We start from the raw sequence: 18,697 nt of genomic DNA on the forward strand, positions 1-18,697 counted from the left end.
TGTCTGCCTGGTGCAGAGTTGTCACTCAGTCAGTCTTTAGGGTTTTTTAAAGAGGAAATCGTTCCATATGTAGCTGTAGACTCAGTGTGTCCATGGGAGGAGGTGAGTTCAGTATCTTCCTATATCACCACCATCTTGAACTGGCCAGTTAAGTAAACCCAAAGAGACCACACAAAGACACATAATTGAAATATCAAAAATCAAAGACATGGAGAAAACCTTAAAAGAAGCAAGAGAAAAATGACTTGCTATGTACAAGGGAACCATCATAAGACTATTAGTAGATTTTTCAGTACAAACATTGCTGGTCAGAGGAAGTGGCATAATATATTCAAAGTGCTGAAAGAAAAAAATTCCAACCAAGAATACTATACCTGACAAAGTTATCATTCAGAATTTAAGGAGAGATACAGAGTTCTCCAGAGAACCCAAGCTAAAGGGGTTCATCACCACTAAACTGGCTTTACAAGAAATGTTAAAGTTGAAAAGAAAGGGTGCTAATTAGTAACAAGAACACATATTAAAGAATAAATCTCACTGAAAGGTAAATATACAGTAAAGGTAGTAAATTAAGTACTTATAAAGCTACTATGAAGTTTAAAAGACAAAAGTAGTAAAACTATGATCACAATAATTAGTTAAGGGATACACAAGATAAAAATATATAAAATGTGACTTTAAAAACATAAAACATAGAGGTGGGGGAACAGTAACAACTTTGAGCTTCAGAATCAGATCAAATTTCAGTCATTATCAACTTAAAATAGACTGTTATAGATATAAGTTGTTATATATAAGCCTTATGGGAACCACAAAGCAAAAACCTATAGTAAACACACACACAAAAGAGAAAGGAATATAAGCATACCACTAAAGAAAGTCATTAAACCACAAAGGAAAAGTAAGAGAAGAAGGGAACAGAGAGGAACTATAAAAACAGTTAGAAAACAATAAACAAAATGGCAATAAGCACAGATCTATCAATAATTACTCTGAATATAAATGGACTAAATTCTCTAATTAAAAGACATAGATTGGATGAGTGGATAAAAAAACAAGACCCACTCATATGCTGCCTACAAGAGACACACTTCAGATGTAAGGACACTTGCAGACTAAAAAGGAAGGGATGGAAAAAGATATTCCATGCAAGTGGAAACCAAAAGAAAGCTGGAGTAGCTATTCTTAAATCAGTTAAAATAGACTTTAAAACAAATACTGTAATAAGAGATTAAGAAGAGCCATAATGATAAAGGGAGTGATCCAACAAGAGGATATAACATATGCAAATAGTTATGCATCCAACATAGTGGCACCTAAATATATAAAGCATATATTAAAAGACCTAAAGGGGGAAATTGATAGTGATACAATAATAGTAGGGGATTTTAATACCCCAGTTACACCAATGGATAGATCATCCAGACAGAAAATTAAAACGAAAACATTGGCCTTAAACAACATGTTAGACGAGTGATTAACAGATATTTACAAAGCATTCCATCTAAAAGCAACAGAATACACCTTCTTCTCAAGTGCACAAGACAGCTCATATGTTAGGTCACAAGACACGTCTTAACAAATTTAAGAGGACTGAAATTATACCAAGCATGTTTTCTAACCATATGGTATGAAACTAAAAATTAATGAAAGAAAACTGGAAAATTCACATTAAACACATTAACAACATTAAACATTAAATACACTAAAAACATTATACTGAATAACTAAGGGATCAAAGAAAAAAATCAAAAGAGAAATCAAAAAATACTTTGATACAAATGGAAATGGAAATGTAACATACTAAATTTTATGGGATGCAACAGAAGCAGTTCTAAGAGGGAATTTCATAGTGATAAATGCCTACCTCAAGGAATAGGAAAAGTCTCAAATAAACAACCTAACATTACACCTTAAAGAATTAGAAAAAGGAGAACAAATGAAGCCCAAAGTTAGTAGAAGGAAGAAAATAACAAAGAGCAGAAATCAATGAAATAGAGACTAAAAAGACAATAGAAAAGATCGATGAAATTAAGAGCTAATTCTTGGAAAAAATAAACAAAATTGATAAAACTTTCCCTAGACTTACCAAGAAAAAAAAAGAGTGCCCAAATAAATAAAATCAGAAATGAAAGAGAAGTTATAATTGATACCAGAGAAATACAAAGAATCATAAGAGACGACTATGAACAATTATATGCTAACTAACTGGACAACCTAGAAGAAATGGATAAATTCCCCAAAACATATAATCTTCCAAGACTGAATCAGGAAAAAATAGAAAATCTGAACAGACTAATTACCAGTAATGAAATTGAATCAGTAATCAAAAACTCCAACAAATAGAAGTCCAGGACTAGACGGCTTTGCAGGTAAATTCTGCTAAACAGTTAAAGAAAAGTTAATACCTATCCGTCAAATTATTCCAGAAAACTGAAGAGGAAGGAATGCTTCCAAATTCATTCTACAAAGCCAACATTACCCTGATTCAAAACCAGATAGAGACACTAAAAAATAGAAAATTACAGGCCAATATCCCTGATGGGTAAAAATCTCAACAAAATATCAGCAAACCAAATTCAACAATACATTAAAAAGATCATATATTATGATCAAGTGGAATTTATTGCAGGGATGCAAGGATAGTTCAACATCCACAAGTCAGTCAATGTGATACACCATATTAACAAAATAAAGGATAAAAATCATATGATCATCTCAACAGACGCAGAAAAAGCTTTTAACAATATTCAACATCCATTTATGATTAAAAAAAAACTCTCAACAAAGTGGGAATAGAGGGAACATACCTCAACATAACAAAGGCCATACATGACAAACCCCAGCTAACAAGCTAATGGTTAAAAGCTGAAGGCTTTTCTCTAGGATCAGGAACAAGACGAGGATGCCCACTCTTGCCACTTTCATTCAACATAGTATTGGAAGTCCTAGGCACAGTAGTCAGAGAAGAAAAATAAAAGGAATTCAAACTGGAAAGGAAGAAGTAACACTGTCACTGTTTGCATATGACATGATACTACATGTAGAAAACCCTAAAGACTCCATCAAGAAACCGTTAGAACTAATAAACCAATTCAGCAAAGTTGCAGTATGCAAAAATCTGTTTCATTTCTCTATACTAATAACGAACTATCAGAAAGAGAAATTAAGAAAATAATCCCATTTATAATTGCATCAAAAAGAATAACATACCTAGGAATAAATTTAACCAAGGAGGTGAAAGACCAATATATTAAAAACTACAGGACATTAATGAAAGAAATTGAAGAAGACACAAATAAATGGAAACATATTCCATGCTCATTTGAAAGAATTAATACTGTTAAAATGTCCATACTACACAAAGCAATATAAAAAATTCAATGCAATCCATACCAAATTCCAATGGTATTTTTCACAAAAATAGAACAAACAATTCTAAAATTTATATGGAACTACAAAAGACCCTGAATATCCAAAGCAATATTGAGAAAGAAGAACAAAGCTGGAGGCATCATGCTTCCTGATTTCAAACTATATTACAAAGATTAGTAATTAAAACAGTATGGTATTGGCATAAAAACAGACACATAGATCAATGAAACAGAATAGCCCAGAAATAAACCTACACATATATGGCCAATTAACTTATGATGAAGGAGCCAAAAATATAACAATGGGGAAAGAACCATCTCTTGAAAAAATGGTGTTGGAAAAATTGGACAGTCATATGCAAAAGAATGATACTGAATCACTAACTTACACCATACACAAAAATTAACTCAAAATGGATTAAAGACTTGGACATAAGACCTGAAACCATAAAACTCCTAGAAGAAAACACAGGCAATAAGCTCCTTGACATAGGTCTTGGCAATACTTTTTGAATCTGATACCAAATGTAAAAAGTAACAATAGCAAATATAAACAAGTGGGACCACATCAAACTAAACAAGTGGAACCATATCAAAGCTTCTGAACAGCAAAGAAAACTATCAACAAAATTAAAAGGCACCCTATTCAGTGTGAGAAAATAATTGCAAATCATATATCTGATAAGAGGCTAATACCCAAAATATACAAAAAACACATACAACTCAATAGCAAAAAAAAAAAAAAAAAAAAAATCTGATAAAAAATCTGTAGAAATCTAGAAAAATGGTACAGATGAACCTATTTGCAAAGCAGAAATAGAGACACAGACGTAGAGAACAGACATATAGACACCAAGGCAGGGAAAGGGAGGGTGGGATGAACTGGGAGATTGGGATTGACATATATACACTGCTATGTATAAAACAGATGACTAATGAGAACCTGCTATATAGCACAGGGAATTCTACTCAGTGCTTTGTAGTGACCTAAATGGGAAGGAAATCCAAAAAAGAGGGGATATATGTATACATATAGCTGATTCACTTCGCTGTACAGCAGAAACTAGCACAACGCTGTGAAACAACTATATCCCAATTCAAGAAAAATTAAAATTAAAAAATGGGCAGAAGATCTGAATGGACGTTTTTCCAAAGAAGACATAGAGATGGCCAACAGGTACATGAAAAGATGATCTATGTCATTAACCATCAGGTAAATGCAAGTCAAAACCACAATGAGATGTCACCTCACACTTGTTAAAATGGCTATTACCAAAAAGACAAAAAGAAATAGCAAGTGTTGGCAAGAATGTGGAGAAAAGGGAATCCTTGTGCATTGTTGGTGAGAATGTTAACTGATACAGCTGCTGTGGAAAACCATAAGAAGGTTTCTCAAAAAATTAAAACTAGAATTACCATGTGATCTAGCAATTCTACTTCTGGGTATTTACATGAAGAAAATGAAAACACTAATTCGAAAAGATACATGTACTCCTATGTTCATTGCAGCATTATTTACAATAGCCAAGATATGGAAACAATCTAAGTGTCCATCAATGGATGAATGGATAAAGAAGATGTGGTATATATAAATACAATGGAGTATTATTCAGCCATAAAGAAGAATGAAATCTTGCTATTTGAGACAACCATGGATGGACATGGAGAACATTATGTTAAGTGAAATAAATCAGACAGAGAAAGACAAATAACATATGATGTTTCTTATATGTGTAATCTTAAAACAAAAAACCAAGCCCATGGACACAGAGAACCAATGGTTGTTGCAAGAGGCAAGGGACTGGGGATTGAAGATATGTATGAACTTTTTCTTTAGTTTAAATAAATTAAATTTAAAAAATTTTAAAGTACACTTAACATAACATAACCTGTGATGAAAGAATATAAAAATATTTCATGTAACATAGGAAATGTGAAAAAAAAACCATGCAAACAAGAAAACTTCCCCACATCCCAGCTCAACTGCAATTTTCTTCATGAAGCTGATCACCCTTGCTGTTGTGATTTTTCTTTATTCTGAACCACGCCTGCATTTTCATTCCTTTCATTTAGCATTGATTCTAACAGAGTTATGTGTGGACTATTCTTTTAACTGACTACATGTTCCTGAGGAGGAGATTATGTTTTTATTTAATTTTGAATCCCTGTGTATTGAGTTTCCCAGGGTGTTTCTGATAGATGTCTGGTAAAAGCTGAGTGAATGAATGTGTTTTTACATGTCACTAAAATCATTTTTTATGAAAGAAATAAAGCCCCCTTAAGAAGCTATTGTGGGGAACAATATCTAGACAAATCATGGCATGAATCTAAGATACAAGAAAAGTTAATATTCAGTAAAGAACATTAATCTATTTCTCACTCATAGTTTGATCCCATGGATAGGTGACAGTATCGACTGGTGAGAATAGAAAATTCTAGTGATTATGTGGAAGAGCTGAAAATCAGATCTATAAATAAACAATCCTCTAAATCAATATTATCCCTAATCTCAAAGGCATGATCATAAAACATGACTCAAATATGTTATTTAATACTAGAACATTTTAATGGAAATAAGATGCTAGACATTACATGAGTAAATTTATAATAAAAAACCTAGACTGCAATATTATTTATGTGAAAATTTCAGATGAATCTGCAACCTCTACACTGATCATTCTCTGCAAGATCAACATGACATTTCGGTAATAACACTCAAGTTGGCATAACATAAATGTTCTGTTTATCTACCTCTGCATAAAAAACCTCAAAACTTTGTGGTTTGACAATTTATCTTTCATGGTTCTGGGGGTTGATGAGCTCAGCTGGGCAGTTCTCACTTGGGGTACCTCAAATAATAAGATGGCAGCTGAGGCTAGAGTTGTCTAAAGGAGTCCCACTCAACATCTGGCACCTGAGCTAGGATGGCTGAACAACTAGAAACCCATTAGTCAGGCATTTCTTTCTCCACACGGCCTCTTCACCTGGCTATCTTGTACTTTTTTACATAATGGCAGACTCAGGGTAGGCTGACTTCTTATGAGGTGACTGACCTTCCCAGAGAAAGGTTCAAGAGAGCCAGGAGGAAAGTTGCAAGGCGTCTATGACTTCGCCTTGGAAGGCATATAGCCTCACTTCTGTTATAATCTAATTAATGATCAAAGTAATCAAAAACTAGCCCAGATTCAAGGAAATGGAGGAGTGGACTCCACCTCTTAATGAGGGGATGTCTTGTGTGTACAAGAAGGGAACAGTTGATGGTGGTCACTTTGAAACCAATATTTTGAGAATATAGTTGACCCTTGAACAACATAGGTTTGAATTGTGCAGGCCCACTTTTTTGGGACTTTTTTTCAATAAACATACCTTAGTATTAGCAGGTTCCACATATATAGAAACAGAGGGCCCACTATGGGACTTGAGCATCCATGGATTTTGGTATCCCCCCCGCACCACCCCCTGCCCCATGGATACCAAGGGACAACTGGACAACTTTATAAAGAATGATGTTCCAAAAGACATCCTAAATCTGTCTTCCCAACAAGAATGGAGAGCCATTAACACACTCAATTCTGATTATTTGACTTGCAGCATGTTTGGATTAAAAACATACCTGTATTCTATTGCAAGAATCTAGCATTTGGCCAAAAATTATGTGCACTCTTCTTAACCCAAGTATGGTTCCTGAACCAGCAGCACCTGGGAACTTGTCAGAAATGCAGACTATTAGACCCTACCCCAGACCTACTCAATCAGACATGTACTTTAATAAGATGCCTAGGAGATTCATATGCACATTAAAATTTGAGAAGTGCTGACTTAGGCCATACTCATATATAGTCATCCCTCGGTATCCATGGGGGATTATTTCCAGGACTCCCCACAGATCCCAAAATCCAAGAAGATGCTCAAGTCCCTTACAAAAAATGGCATAGTATTTGCATATAAACTATACAGATCTTCCTGTATATTTTAGATCAACTCTAGATTACTTATAATATCTAATACCATGTAAATACTTTGTAATAGTTGGAAGTACAATGTAAATGCTATGTAAATCGTTGCTGGTGTATGGCAAATTCAAATTTTGCTTTTTGGAACTTTCTGGAATTTTTTTTCCCGAATATTTTTGATCCATGCTTGATTGAGTCTGCAGATGTGGAACCTGTGGATACTGAGGGATGACTGTACTAGTATACACAAAGTAGCCTCAAACTTGTCATCTGAAGAAACCTAGGAAACATGAGGTACTCTTCTTCACCTTTGGGGACAGAGAAGGATTGTATATTTCATTTGGGTTTTAAATGGAAAAAATAGCTAAAACTTGATTGCTCCTATAAAATCTTTGACAAGTTAGAAACCACATGTGTGAAGGTTTGTGTTTTAATCTTGCTTTTATCTGGGACATCAAGGATCTCACTATGTATGGGGGAAAATTTTTGATTTATGAGTTTTTTATATGACTAGGGAAGCTAAGAAGAAAAGACCAAAAAAAGTGCAAAGGACTCTGAAATAGATAATAAGTACATTATACACATGTAGTTATTTACACGTAAAGACACATGGAAAAAATTTTCACTCTTATTATTAGCGAAATACTTAAAATATTTTTTTAGGCAGGATAGCATCATAGTTTTGTCATAGATAAAACGAAAGCAAATTTAGAAACAAAAATGTTCTTTTTAAAGAAATAAAGTTAACTTTTGAAAACATACCATTTTCTTCCAAAAATACGTTCAATCCATTCACAGTTTCTTGCCTGTTCTTCTTAATTCATCATTCATTTCTATGATCTAAATTACAAAACATAATTAAAATGCCTATGAGAAAGTTCTTAAAAATCAAATAAGTTCAACATTAAAGATAATTTAAAATTTTCCAGCCATTACTTTATCTTGTTAAGTATCTGTCATGTTATCTAGAAAATTACATATGAATATTTAAGTCCTTTATAGATAAAACTATTTCATTTAAGGTATAACTAGAAACTTTAGGTTGGTTTCCAAATGGCACTTATACAAGCCTAGATTAAAATTTAAGCACCGGATTTAACAATTTTTTTAAAAGATACTGAATTTGAGTAAGGAACACAAAAGGATTAGCCGAAATTATACTGACTTCTTATGTAGACAAGAAAGGCAAATGACTCTACATTCTTCCAGTAATCTATTATCACCACAAATTAGCCAAATGGAGAGAGACCTCATTTTCTACTTTAATTCTATTATGGCATTATCCTAGAGAATCTAAACTGAAGACCACCACAAGGCTATGAGGGCCTCAATAACTATCAAATAGACTTTCTCTATTTGTCACCACAGAGTCAATTATCTCTTTTTGTTTGGATCACTCACATTGTCTGAATTCTCAAGTAGCCTGCTTTCTTTATCTGCTTTTAACTTGGCTAAAGTATTCTCTAAACCTTAATGTGTACTTCCCTGCTGAAAAACTTTATTGGCTTCCCACAGTCCTTGGGATAAAATCTACAAAATACTTAGAGGCCTATGAGACCCTTTATGATCAAGGTACTGCCTATCATTCTACTCCAATCTCCATTTACTTCTCAAGATACAGCAATGTAGAATTCCTTGCACTCACCAAGGCACTGGCACATGCTATTCCTCCTGCCTGAAATACCTTTCTTTTCTTTCTCCTCCTGGATAATCCTTAACCTTAAGATTCAACTTGCTAGCTTCTTCCATAGGTTTCTCAAAGGCAGTGGGTGGCCCTCTACACTTCTGTACTACATACTATTGATACATAGTCTCATAACACTTATATTACATTGCAATAATTTTTCTCAACTGGAGGGCAAGGAATGTCTTTTCTCTGTATTGTGTTCAGCGCTGAGTGTGGCACTCAATAAATGTCACTGAATAAACAAAGAAATGAATATACAACTAAAATAGAGATGAGGGAGTTATAGTGATTCTGAGTCCCATTTGAGTAGGGTGGAAGAAATCTACTCCCCACCCCCCACTGATTAGTTTAAAAGATTTTATGGGGAAAAATGGACCTCTTCAGAAGTAGTTAAGTACGGTCAATAGTAATACAGTGATAATTAACTGAAAATAGGTCATTCCAGGTCCTGCTAATGAATATTCATGACACAATAGGAAAAAACAAAATTACAGAATGTTAGAAATAACTGTGCACTTCAGGGTCAGGTTCAGCATCTTCATTGCAGAGATGAAAAAATATGGGCTAAATGAAATGGACTTGAGATTGTTAGGGGAAATTTGATATAGGATAGGGCAGTGGTTCTACTGTGGCTCAAAGTTGAAAACTACTGAAACAGGAGTTTAAAAACTAGAAAAAGTTTTACATTAATTTGCAGTCGCTTAAGGAGGAATTAAAAAGTGTGATTAAAAAAATAAGCAAGTAGGGCTTCCCTGGTGGTGCAGTGGTTAAGAATCTGCCTGCCAATCTAGGGGACACAGGTTCGAGCCCTGGTCCAGGAAGATCCCACATGCCGCAGAGCAACTAAGCCCGTGTGCCACAACTACTGAGCCTGTGCTCTAGAGCCTGTGAGCCACAACAACTGAGCCCACGTGCCACAACTGCTGAAGCCTGCGCACCTAGAGCCCGTGCTCCACAACAAGAGAAGCCACCACAATGAGAAGCCTGCACACCACAATAAAGAGTCGCTGAAACTAGAGAAAGTCCATGTGAAGCAATGAAGACCCAACACAGCCAAAATTAAATAAATAAAATATAAATAAATAAAAACAAAAACGAGCAAAATACCTGAATAGACATTAAAAAAAAAAAAGCCAGCAGAGAAAACAATCTCAAGGCAGAAGTGGAGAGTGCTCAGTACTGTGTTGTTAGGATTACTGAAAACAATGAAGGTTTTGAAGATTAAAAATGTTTAGGGCTTCCCTGGTGGCGCAGTGGTTGAGAGTCCGCCTGCCGATGCAGGGGACACGGGTTCGTGCCCCGGTCCGGGAAGATCCCACATGCTGCGGAGCAGCTGGGCCCATGAGCCATGGCCGCTGAGCCTGCGCGTCTGGAGCCTGTGCTCCGCAACGGGAGAGGCCACAGCGGTGAAAGGCCCGCATATCACACACACACACAAAAAAAATGTTTAAAGCTTGGGTGAGATCAACCAAAAGATCTAGAATAAATTAATAGGTCACTTAATTATTCATGTTTATGAAAAGAAGTAACTGACAATCTTGAGTCACTTTTTATTTGGTTCTGCAATAAAATGTATGATTTTTCTTTCAGTACTTACCCTTCTTTGTTTTGTTTATGGTAATATCAACATTTGAAGTGGAACTGGTAAAGTACTAGATCAGCTGTGGGTACTCAGGCAACTCACAGTTAAGTATTCTGGGTTCTATTTTCTCATCTGTAAAATTGTTTGGATTATATCACCTCAAAGATTCTTTTTAGCAATTATGAATCCAAGAACACTGGTTTGCCAAAATTAATATAGAATTGATTTCAAGAACAAGTCTAGTTCACTTAAATACCTTAATATCATTATTGGTATTTTTAATTTGCTTGGCAACGTCGGTTTTTAAGTTAGTGAGTCACCTTGGGTCTCCAATAAATAGATCATATTTACATTCTTAGTTAAGAAACATAGGCTGCAGTGGAATGGCCTATAATTCCTGCAGTCTGAAGCCACAAAATGTGGATAAGATCATCCAGAATCAAACAGCCAATGAAAATAACATCAAAAATCTATCCACCTGAATTCAGGTCTAACACTTTTCAGTACGTTAAATATTTGAAACCTCGTAGGCACTGCGAGACCACACATGGCGGGACCACACAAGGTGAAAGGTCCATCCAAAGGGGCCTTCAGGCCTCACCACCGCATGGGTTCGGCGTCACCCCTGTCCTATGGCCGAGGGTGGAATGCTAAGCAAAGCCCTTGGGTCTCAAGAACACTTTGGGAGGATCAAACCTTAAGAATCCTCCCTCTTCCCGGCCAAGCCGTAACCTAGCGAGAAAAATGGGCAATTTGGGAGGCTTTCCTTTCCCTCCAGATCTCCTCGCATCGCCCTTAATCCCCACCATCAGCTTCCCAAACTGCAGCGGCCGTTACCTCCATCCTAGGAGCCAGGGCTTCGCAGACACTTCCGCCTCCTCCAGCCATTTTGTCCCGTGGTCGGCGACGGCAGCACCTACTGCTGCCAATGCTGCTACTGCGGCTGCCGCCGCCGCTGCTGTCCTCAGGGCCTATGGGGGATGGAGAGGGTGGTGCGTGGGGGCGGGACTTCCGCGCCCTCTTCGGGAGCCAGGAGGCGGGGCCTCAGCAGAACTGGCCCCGATCCTGCCCACCAGACTCAGTAAATTGCAGCTCAAAGTTGATCTAGCATTGCTTAGAGTGGCATCAGGGGCTGCTTTATAATTTCTTCTTTTCCCAAATACTTCCGTAGACTCTAACGAATAGGGCCTGCTTCTCATGGCAAGCAATGAACGTGGTAAGGAACACGAGCTCTGGGATTGGAGACTCAATAGTACCTACAATCCTAAATCTGATGTGAACATTAATGAGATCATACAAGGTAAGTACACAGTGGATCTAGTGAACGAGTGATAAATACCTGCTGTCATAATTACTACCTTGACCTGATAGAATCCAGGACTGGAAAGAAAACGCAAAATGAGTTTATTCATCTAAGAAGCCATTGTAGGACCTCTTAATAGATTACGTCAGCTGGAAAATGACTCCAAAATTTTGCTTAGGATTGGTACAAAGGATGATGCAAATTTTGTCTTTCTCAGTATCTCTCTGAACTTCTCTTTCCTCAATTTACCCAGTAAATTAAAAAGGATTACTCCCAGAAAGGTCTTCCAGAGAGGGGCCCCAAGTTATTAAAGGGAATAATGGGAAAAAAACCTCTAGTATTTGGGTTGTTGGAAACAGGACAATGTTAGGAAAAAAGTCCTGGCTACTGGTATAAATTATCACTATTTGTACCTCTTAACACAAGTGTCTTAAGAATTTTAAAATTCTCCTTGAAAACTACAGGTGGTGTGAACGTGGGGACACTGTATCCTGTATATTATTTTATATAACAAATATATTCACTAAAAATCATGTTTCAACTTTTTGTAAATTAAGTACTTTGGTGCACTTGTGGGATCTGTTTTTTATTAAATTTTTTTATAATTTTTTAACATCTTGGGATCTGGTTTTTGAAAGGACACATGCACAATGAACAATCTAAATTTTGTTAAAAATCTGTATCTTCCTATGTTCTGACAAATTTTAATCCCAGAGCCCAATAATTTCCATATAAGAGACAGCAACTTCTCAACTGTTACTCCCAAATAGAGGTAAATAGCAGGGTTTTGAAGCTATGTTTTATCTTCTTTCTCTGAATTTCATTTTCTTACTTTTTCCCCACTCCCTCTCAATCCTACTTTACACAAGATTGATAACTTCTGCCATATATACCAGCTGAGTCTGTGATTCTCCCTGCACAGGACTGACCCATTATATTAGGTCAGGCTGCCATAACAAAATACTATAGACTCGTGGCTTAAAAGCACAACAGACATTTTTTCATAGTTCCAGAGGCTAGAAGTCCAAGGTCAAGGGGCTGACATGGTTGGTTTCTGGTGAGAGCTCTATTCCTGGATTACAGAGGGCCACTTTTTCTCTCTGTCCTCACATGGCAGCTGGGGTGGAGTGGTGGTGGTGGTGGGGATGGGGGGTGGGAGGAGAAGAGAGAATGGGCAAACTCTCTGTTATTTCTTCTTATAAGGGCACTAATCCCACCATGAGGGCACCACCTTATGACTTCATCTAAACCAAATTACCTCTCCAAAAGGCCCATCTCCAAATACCATCACACTGGGGGCTAGCACTTCAATGTACAAGTCTGGAGGATACAATTAGATCCATAGAACCTAGCAAATCAACCACCCAAGAATAGTAAGTATTTTTCTATTTGGAGTTTACAACCAATAATTATTATGAAGGCTGGTTCTTGAGAATAAAATGAATAGTCTATATTAGTTTATTTAAGATTTTTACAGTTTTGGAAAATTTTTTCAGTATACAAATAGGCCAGTGAATCCTTACTTATAAAACAACCATCTGACACATGATAGTACAAAGACAGTTTGAAACCCAACTCATATTATTTTATGACCATATCGATTTCAATAGTAACAAATTTTCTTAAACATATTTAATCATGTAGCTTCTGGGAGATGGGTTAAATGATGAAAAAATGGGCGACCATGAACACAGCCTTTAATTTCATTTCCAAATTGTTGCTTCATTCTGCAGATAATATCCTGGATGTCCTCTTTTGATAAGTACATGGGTAACTGTCTAGACAGACGCACTGCTTCTCCCTGTGGAGAGAAAGCCATACATTTTACTGTGATATACCCTGAAGCAGAAAACAGGTTTTTACTGGCAAGGAGGAAGACAGAAAATTGATTATATTCTTTTATTATTTACTCACTCAACAAATATTTATTAAACACCAATTATGTGCTAGTCACTGCTGTAGGTTCTAGGAATACAGCAGAGAACAAGACAAACAAGATCCTTACTCTTCTAAAACTGACATTCTAGTGCAGAGAAGCAGAAAGATAAAAATACAAAGACAATTTCAGCGACTAATAGTGCACGAAATTAAACTGGGCAACGTGATAGAGAGTGATTGTGTGATTAGGAAAAGCTTCCTCCAGGTGACAATTAAGCTTCAATTTAAGGAACTATGATGCAAAGATGATGGGGAAAGAAAAGCATTTCAGACAGAGGGAACAGAAAGAACTGAATGGTCAGTGTGGGAGCAGCAGAGTTACTAAAGTGAAGAGATGAACAAGAAAAGGAGTTAGGCAGGGGCCCAATCACACTTTGGGACAGGGTAAGCAATTTGGGTATTAATCTGAATGCACAGGGAAGTAACCAGAGGGTTTTTAAGCAAAAGCCTGACATTCGTTTCACATTTTAAAACAATCAGTCTGGCTACTTTGTGCAGTATGGCTTGAGGCAGGTCAAGAAGAGAAGCAGGAGTCTTGCAGGCAATCACTGCAGTCCTGGTGAGAGCTGTTTTTAAAAATTAATTAATTATATATATATTTTATTGAGTGTAACATACAATATTATGTAAGTTACAGGTGTACAATATAGTATTCATAATTTTTAAAGGTTACGCTTCATTTACAGTTACTATAAAACCTGGCTATATTCCCTGTGTTGTACAGTATATCCTCGTAGCTTATTTTATAAGCTAATCATTAATCCCCTACTCCTATATTGCCTCTATATTACCTCTCCCCACTGGTAACCACTCAATTGTTCTTTATATCTATGAGACTGTTTCTTTTTTGTTATTATATTCACTGGTTTGTTGTATTTTTTAGATTCCACTTATAAGTAATATCATACAGTATTTGTCTCTCTCTGTCTGACTTATTTCACTTAGCATAATACCCTCCAAGCCCACCCATGTTGTTGCAAATTTTCCTTCTTTTTTATGGCTGAGTAGTGTTCCATTGAATATATACCATATGATAACCTCAACAGATGCAGAAAAAACTCTTGACAAAATTCAACATCCATTTATGATAAAAACTCTCTAGAAAGTAGGCACAGAGGGAACATATATCAACGTAATAAAGCCCATTTATGACAAACCCACAGCCAACATCATACTCAATGGTGAAAAGCTGAAAGCATTTCCTCTACCATCAGGAACAAGACAAGGTTGCCCACTCTCACCATTTTTATTCAACACAGTATTGAAAGTTGTAGCCACAGCAATCAGATAAGAAAAATAATAAAAGGAATCCAAATTGGAAAGGAAGAAGTAAAACTTTCACTGTTTGCAGATGACATGATGCTATACATAGAAAATTCTAAAGATGCCACCAGAAAACTACTAGAGCTCATCATGAATTCAGCAAATTTGCAGAATACAAAATTAATATACAGAAATCTGTTGCATTTCTATACACTATCAGAAAGAGAAATTAAGGACATAACCCCATTTACCATTGCATCAAAAAGAGTAAAATACCTAGGAGTACACCTACCTAGGAGTACACCTACCTGTACTTGGAAAACTATGACACTAATCTAAGAAACTGAAGATGACACAAACAGATAGAAAGATATACCATGTTCTTGGATTGAAAGAATAGTTAAAATGAACATACTACTCAAGGCAATCTATGGATTCAATGCAATCTCTGGTGAGTTTTTGACTAGGGAGATAGTAGTGGAGATGGAGGGAGTTATAAAAGACTCCTGACATGAGTTGGAGGTAAAGTCAAGACTTGCTGATGGACTGGTTATGAAGGATGCAGAATCAAGGATAATTTTTGGTATGGTAGTGCTATTTTCTGAGTTAGGGAAGACTGACAGTTTGGGGGTAAAATAGCATTAGTGAAGTTGGCTTGTTTTAAGATTTATTTTTTTCAAAAATTGTTTTACTTCAAAGATCCTGAATGCTAACATTATTCTAACCACATACTCTCTCCCATTATCTTTCAGATCATCCTACTTCCTTTATTCCAACTAAATCTATTCTTCTTCTTCACTTTGACCTTTAATCTCCTCAATCCTTCCTAATTCTCCTGGCCCACAAGCACCCTTCTGTCATCTTTCCGTACTTCAGGTGTGAATAGTTAGTGAGGCATTAAAGATACTATCTCTAGCTTCGCTTCCTGCATTCCCTCTAGATTCCAACTAGAATCTAAGGGCAGGTTCTTACTAGAATCTAATTCATCTTTATATCCCTCTAGGATTAAACAGTTTCTTATATATAATATGTGTTCAAATTTCGTTACTCACCCTTTTTTTCTTACACCATATTCCTCTTGCTAATCCTTACCCTTGGATAAATTCTACCGAGCATTGTTGGAGAATCACAAAACTCGCTGGCTGGATCCAATACCAGTATTGGCTCTTATGAGCCTTTAATGTCATTTGAATATCCTATTCTTCTCTAATCAACCTTCTCTTGAAGTACCTGCAGCTCTTATTTTCACATCGTTTCCAATATACTCAAATCCTCAAGTGCCTCCCCAGCCTCTTCACTCTCAGCAGATAACCTCTCCTATTTCATTACTACATATATCATACATGACTTCTCTCAAGTTTACCTCAAAATATTCTTACTTTCACTTTAAAGCTCTCCCCTCGTCTGCTCTTTATTCAGAGAATGGTTTCACCTTTCTAAAGCTTATATTGTTAACTCATCTCCCTTCCTGCCTCTTCTGGAACATCTGCTCTTCAATCTTTTACTGTTAAGACTTTTTCAATGAATTCAATACAAATATGTTCTCTTTTTGTCCCTTCACCACCATGTAACTTGCTGCCTACACTTTTCACCACTGCTCCCACTCTTTCACTATCACTACTACTTTTCCGTTATGGCTCTCTTGTAGGATATAACTGCCATCTAGCAGCCACACCTGCTGTTCTTCTAGCAACTATACCCTATAGAGAATGTGATACTACTTATTTTTAAGTTTCTTTCCTCCCTTGACTTGTATATCCACTCCTCCCTTGATTTGTATATCCACTCCTCCCTTGATTCTTTTTTTACTCTTCTATCGTTATCTTCGATTCATCTTATTCAGCTTGACCGTCAATGGAAGCATAACTATGGTTCTGACAGAAGTTCTCTTTTTTCCTTAGACTATTCTCCCTAAGAATCACATCCACTATTGCCTTAACATAATGAGAGGTACAGTATTAGTAAAAGTATTTGTAACTAATCCCAACCATTTTTTCCTCTTATTTCTGAAATCTTACTTCTTCCCATGTTGTTCTTCGATACACAAAACACTACCCACAACTCCCTCAACCTTTATTTAGTTTATACCAACTCCTTCACAAGAAAAGTTCCAGGTCCCTAGAAACCATCAGTGTTGAATTGCCTCCACAATAGCTTGGCAAGTTCCATAGGACAAACCTCTTGAAGTATTCACAGAATGCTACTGACTATAATCTTCAGGAAGGGTAAAGAATGGACTTTCCTGTTGAGGAAATCTGACCCTCAGAATTCACGGCCCACCATGATCACAGTCTAAACAAAAATGACTCATTTTTTAAAAGGAAGAAAATAAACTTTATTATTAAGTTCAAAATAACACGAGTCAACCTTGAGGGACAGAACCTCAATACAGAGACAATCACTATTGTTTTACCATCAAATGCCCAACACTTGGACATTTAAAACTTTATAACCTGCCTCCATCCTCTATTACTTTTGAATTTATTTTTTAATCCACTTTTACTTCTCATTTGTGGTAGATACTGCTAGAAAATGAAAATTTCCATTTATTCAATAATCTACATTTTTCATTCCCCCTCCCCTCTTTTGCTCTTGAAGAGATCAGGGCTTAAAATCACATTACAGTTCTTTTTAGACAAGTGTTTGGTATCAAGGTGGAGCAATTTTGAATCCCTTCTAAACAAAACAAAACAAAACAAAAAACTTCACAAAGTGTCTCATGCATAAGGCTCTTCCTCAATATGTATTCAAGAAATAATGTTATAGTAAGGATCCATGATAGAGTTTACCACACCCAGTCCATGATGTGAAACTTTTAATGGAGTTTTTTTTTTTTAAATAGTATTTCCTCTTGCAAACAGATAATAAGCCTTATAGAAACTTTACTATTTTGAAACCATTTACTATTTTATTAAGGAAAAGTTAAGTATCTTAAAACCAGGACAATCTACATAAGCTAATAATGCATACCTCTAAATAACTTATCACTTTGCGAGGTCTACATTCATAAACTTCCTTTGCATTTTTGTTTAATATAGCGTTAAGAATTTCTTTTAAATCCATCACTCCATAGAATGGAAGACAATTAGCCATTCCTTCTATTTCCAAGTAGTTTTCAGCAATGGAAACTCCTAAAGGAAAAAAATAAATAAAACCACATATATAGTTAGTTTTGTTTAAACTATATTCCAGAAAATGTCTATTAAAAACAAAATCACTGTTAGAGTATTTAGTTAACCTTCATTAGAATTTAATAGAGTCAGGAAAAAGTTTTGTTCCTTAGTTGAAGAACAAATAATAATTTCGCATAGGATTTCACATTAAGTCGTAAGTGCTCGAAAAAACCACATGTGCTTTACATCATTTAATTTAATCTCAGTTACTGTTGTTCTGTTCCCTACATTTATTTAGAATATTTCTTACTTTGGAGAGAAAATGGAGCCCCATTATTATTTATTAAAATAAAACTGGTTTAAATGTTTTAACAACTGCTGCTGTTCAAATTCTATCCTACTGGTTTAATATCTAAAAACCTGAATTATTTCTATGATTAGTTTAACTTAACAGGTTATTATAAAAATACTCACATAGTAACTT

At 35.8% G+C, this 18,697-nt stretch overlaps 1 protein-coding gene across 6 annotated transcripts in view; it reads right to left on the reverse strand.

The window, feature by feature from the left end:
* Positions 1-13,348: 13,348 nt before the first annotated feature.
* PMS1 (PMS1 homolog 1, mismatch repair system component) overlaps positions 13,349-18,697 on the reverse strand; it is a 98,251-nt gene continuing 92,902 nt past the window's right edge. For 5 of the 6 annotated variants that reach the window (XM_060016434.1, XM_060016437.1, XM_060016433.1 and 2 more), the window contains 2 exons: positions 18,071-18,231; positions 13,349-13,700 (listed from right to left, as the gene is read on the reverse strand). In XM_060016434.1, coding sequence (XP_059872417.1) covers positions 13,536-13,700; positions 18,071-18,231 — 326 coding nt within the window. In that variant the 3' untranslated portion in view covers positions 13,349-13,535. Of the gene's footprint in view, positions 13,701-18,070; positions 18,232-18,697 lie in introns of those variants that run through there. The other variant, XM_069540846.1, reaches the window with a different exon arrangement.

This window comes from Delphinus delphis, chromosome 7, assembly GCF_949987515.2.
Source record: "Delphinus delphis chromosome 7, mDelDel1.2, whole genome shotgun sequence".
NCBI classification, from domain to species: domain Eukaryota; kingdom Metazoa; phylum Chordata; class Mammalia; order Artiodactyla; family Delphinidae; genus Delphinus; species Delphinus delphis.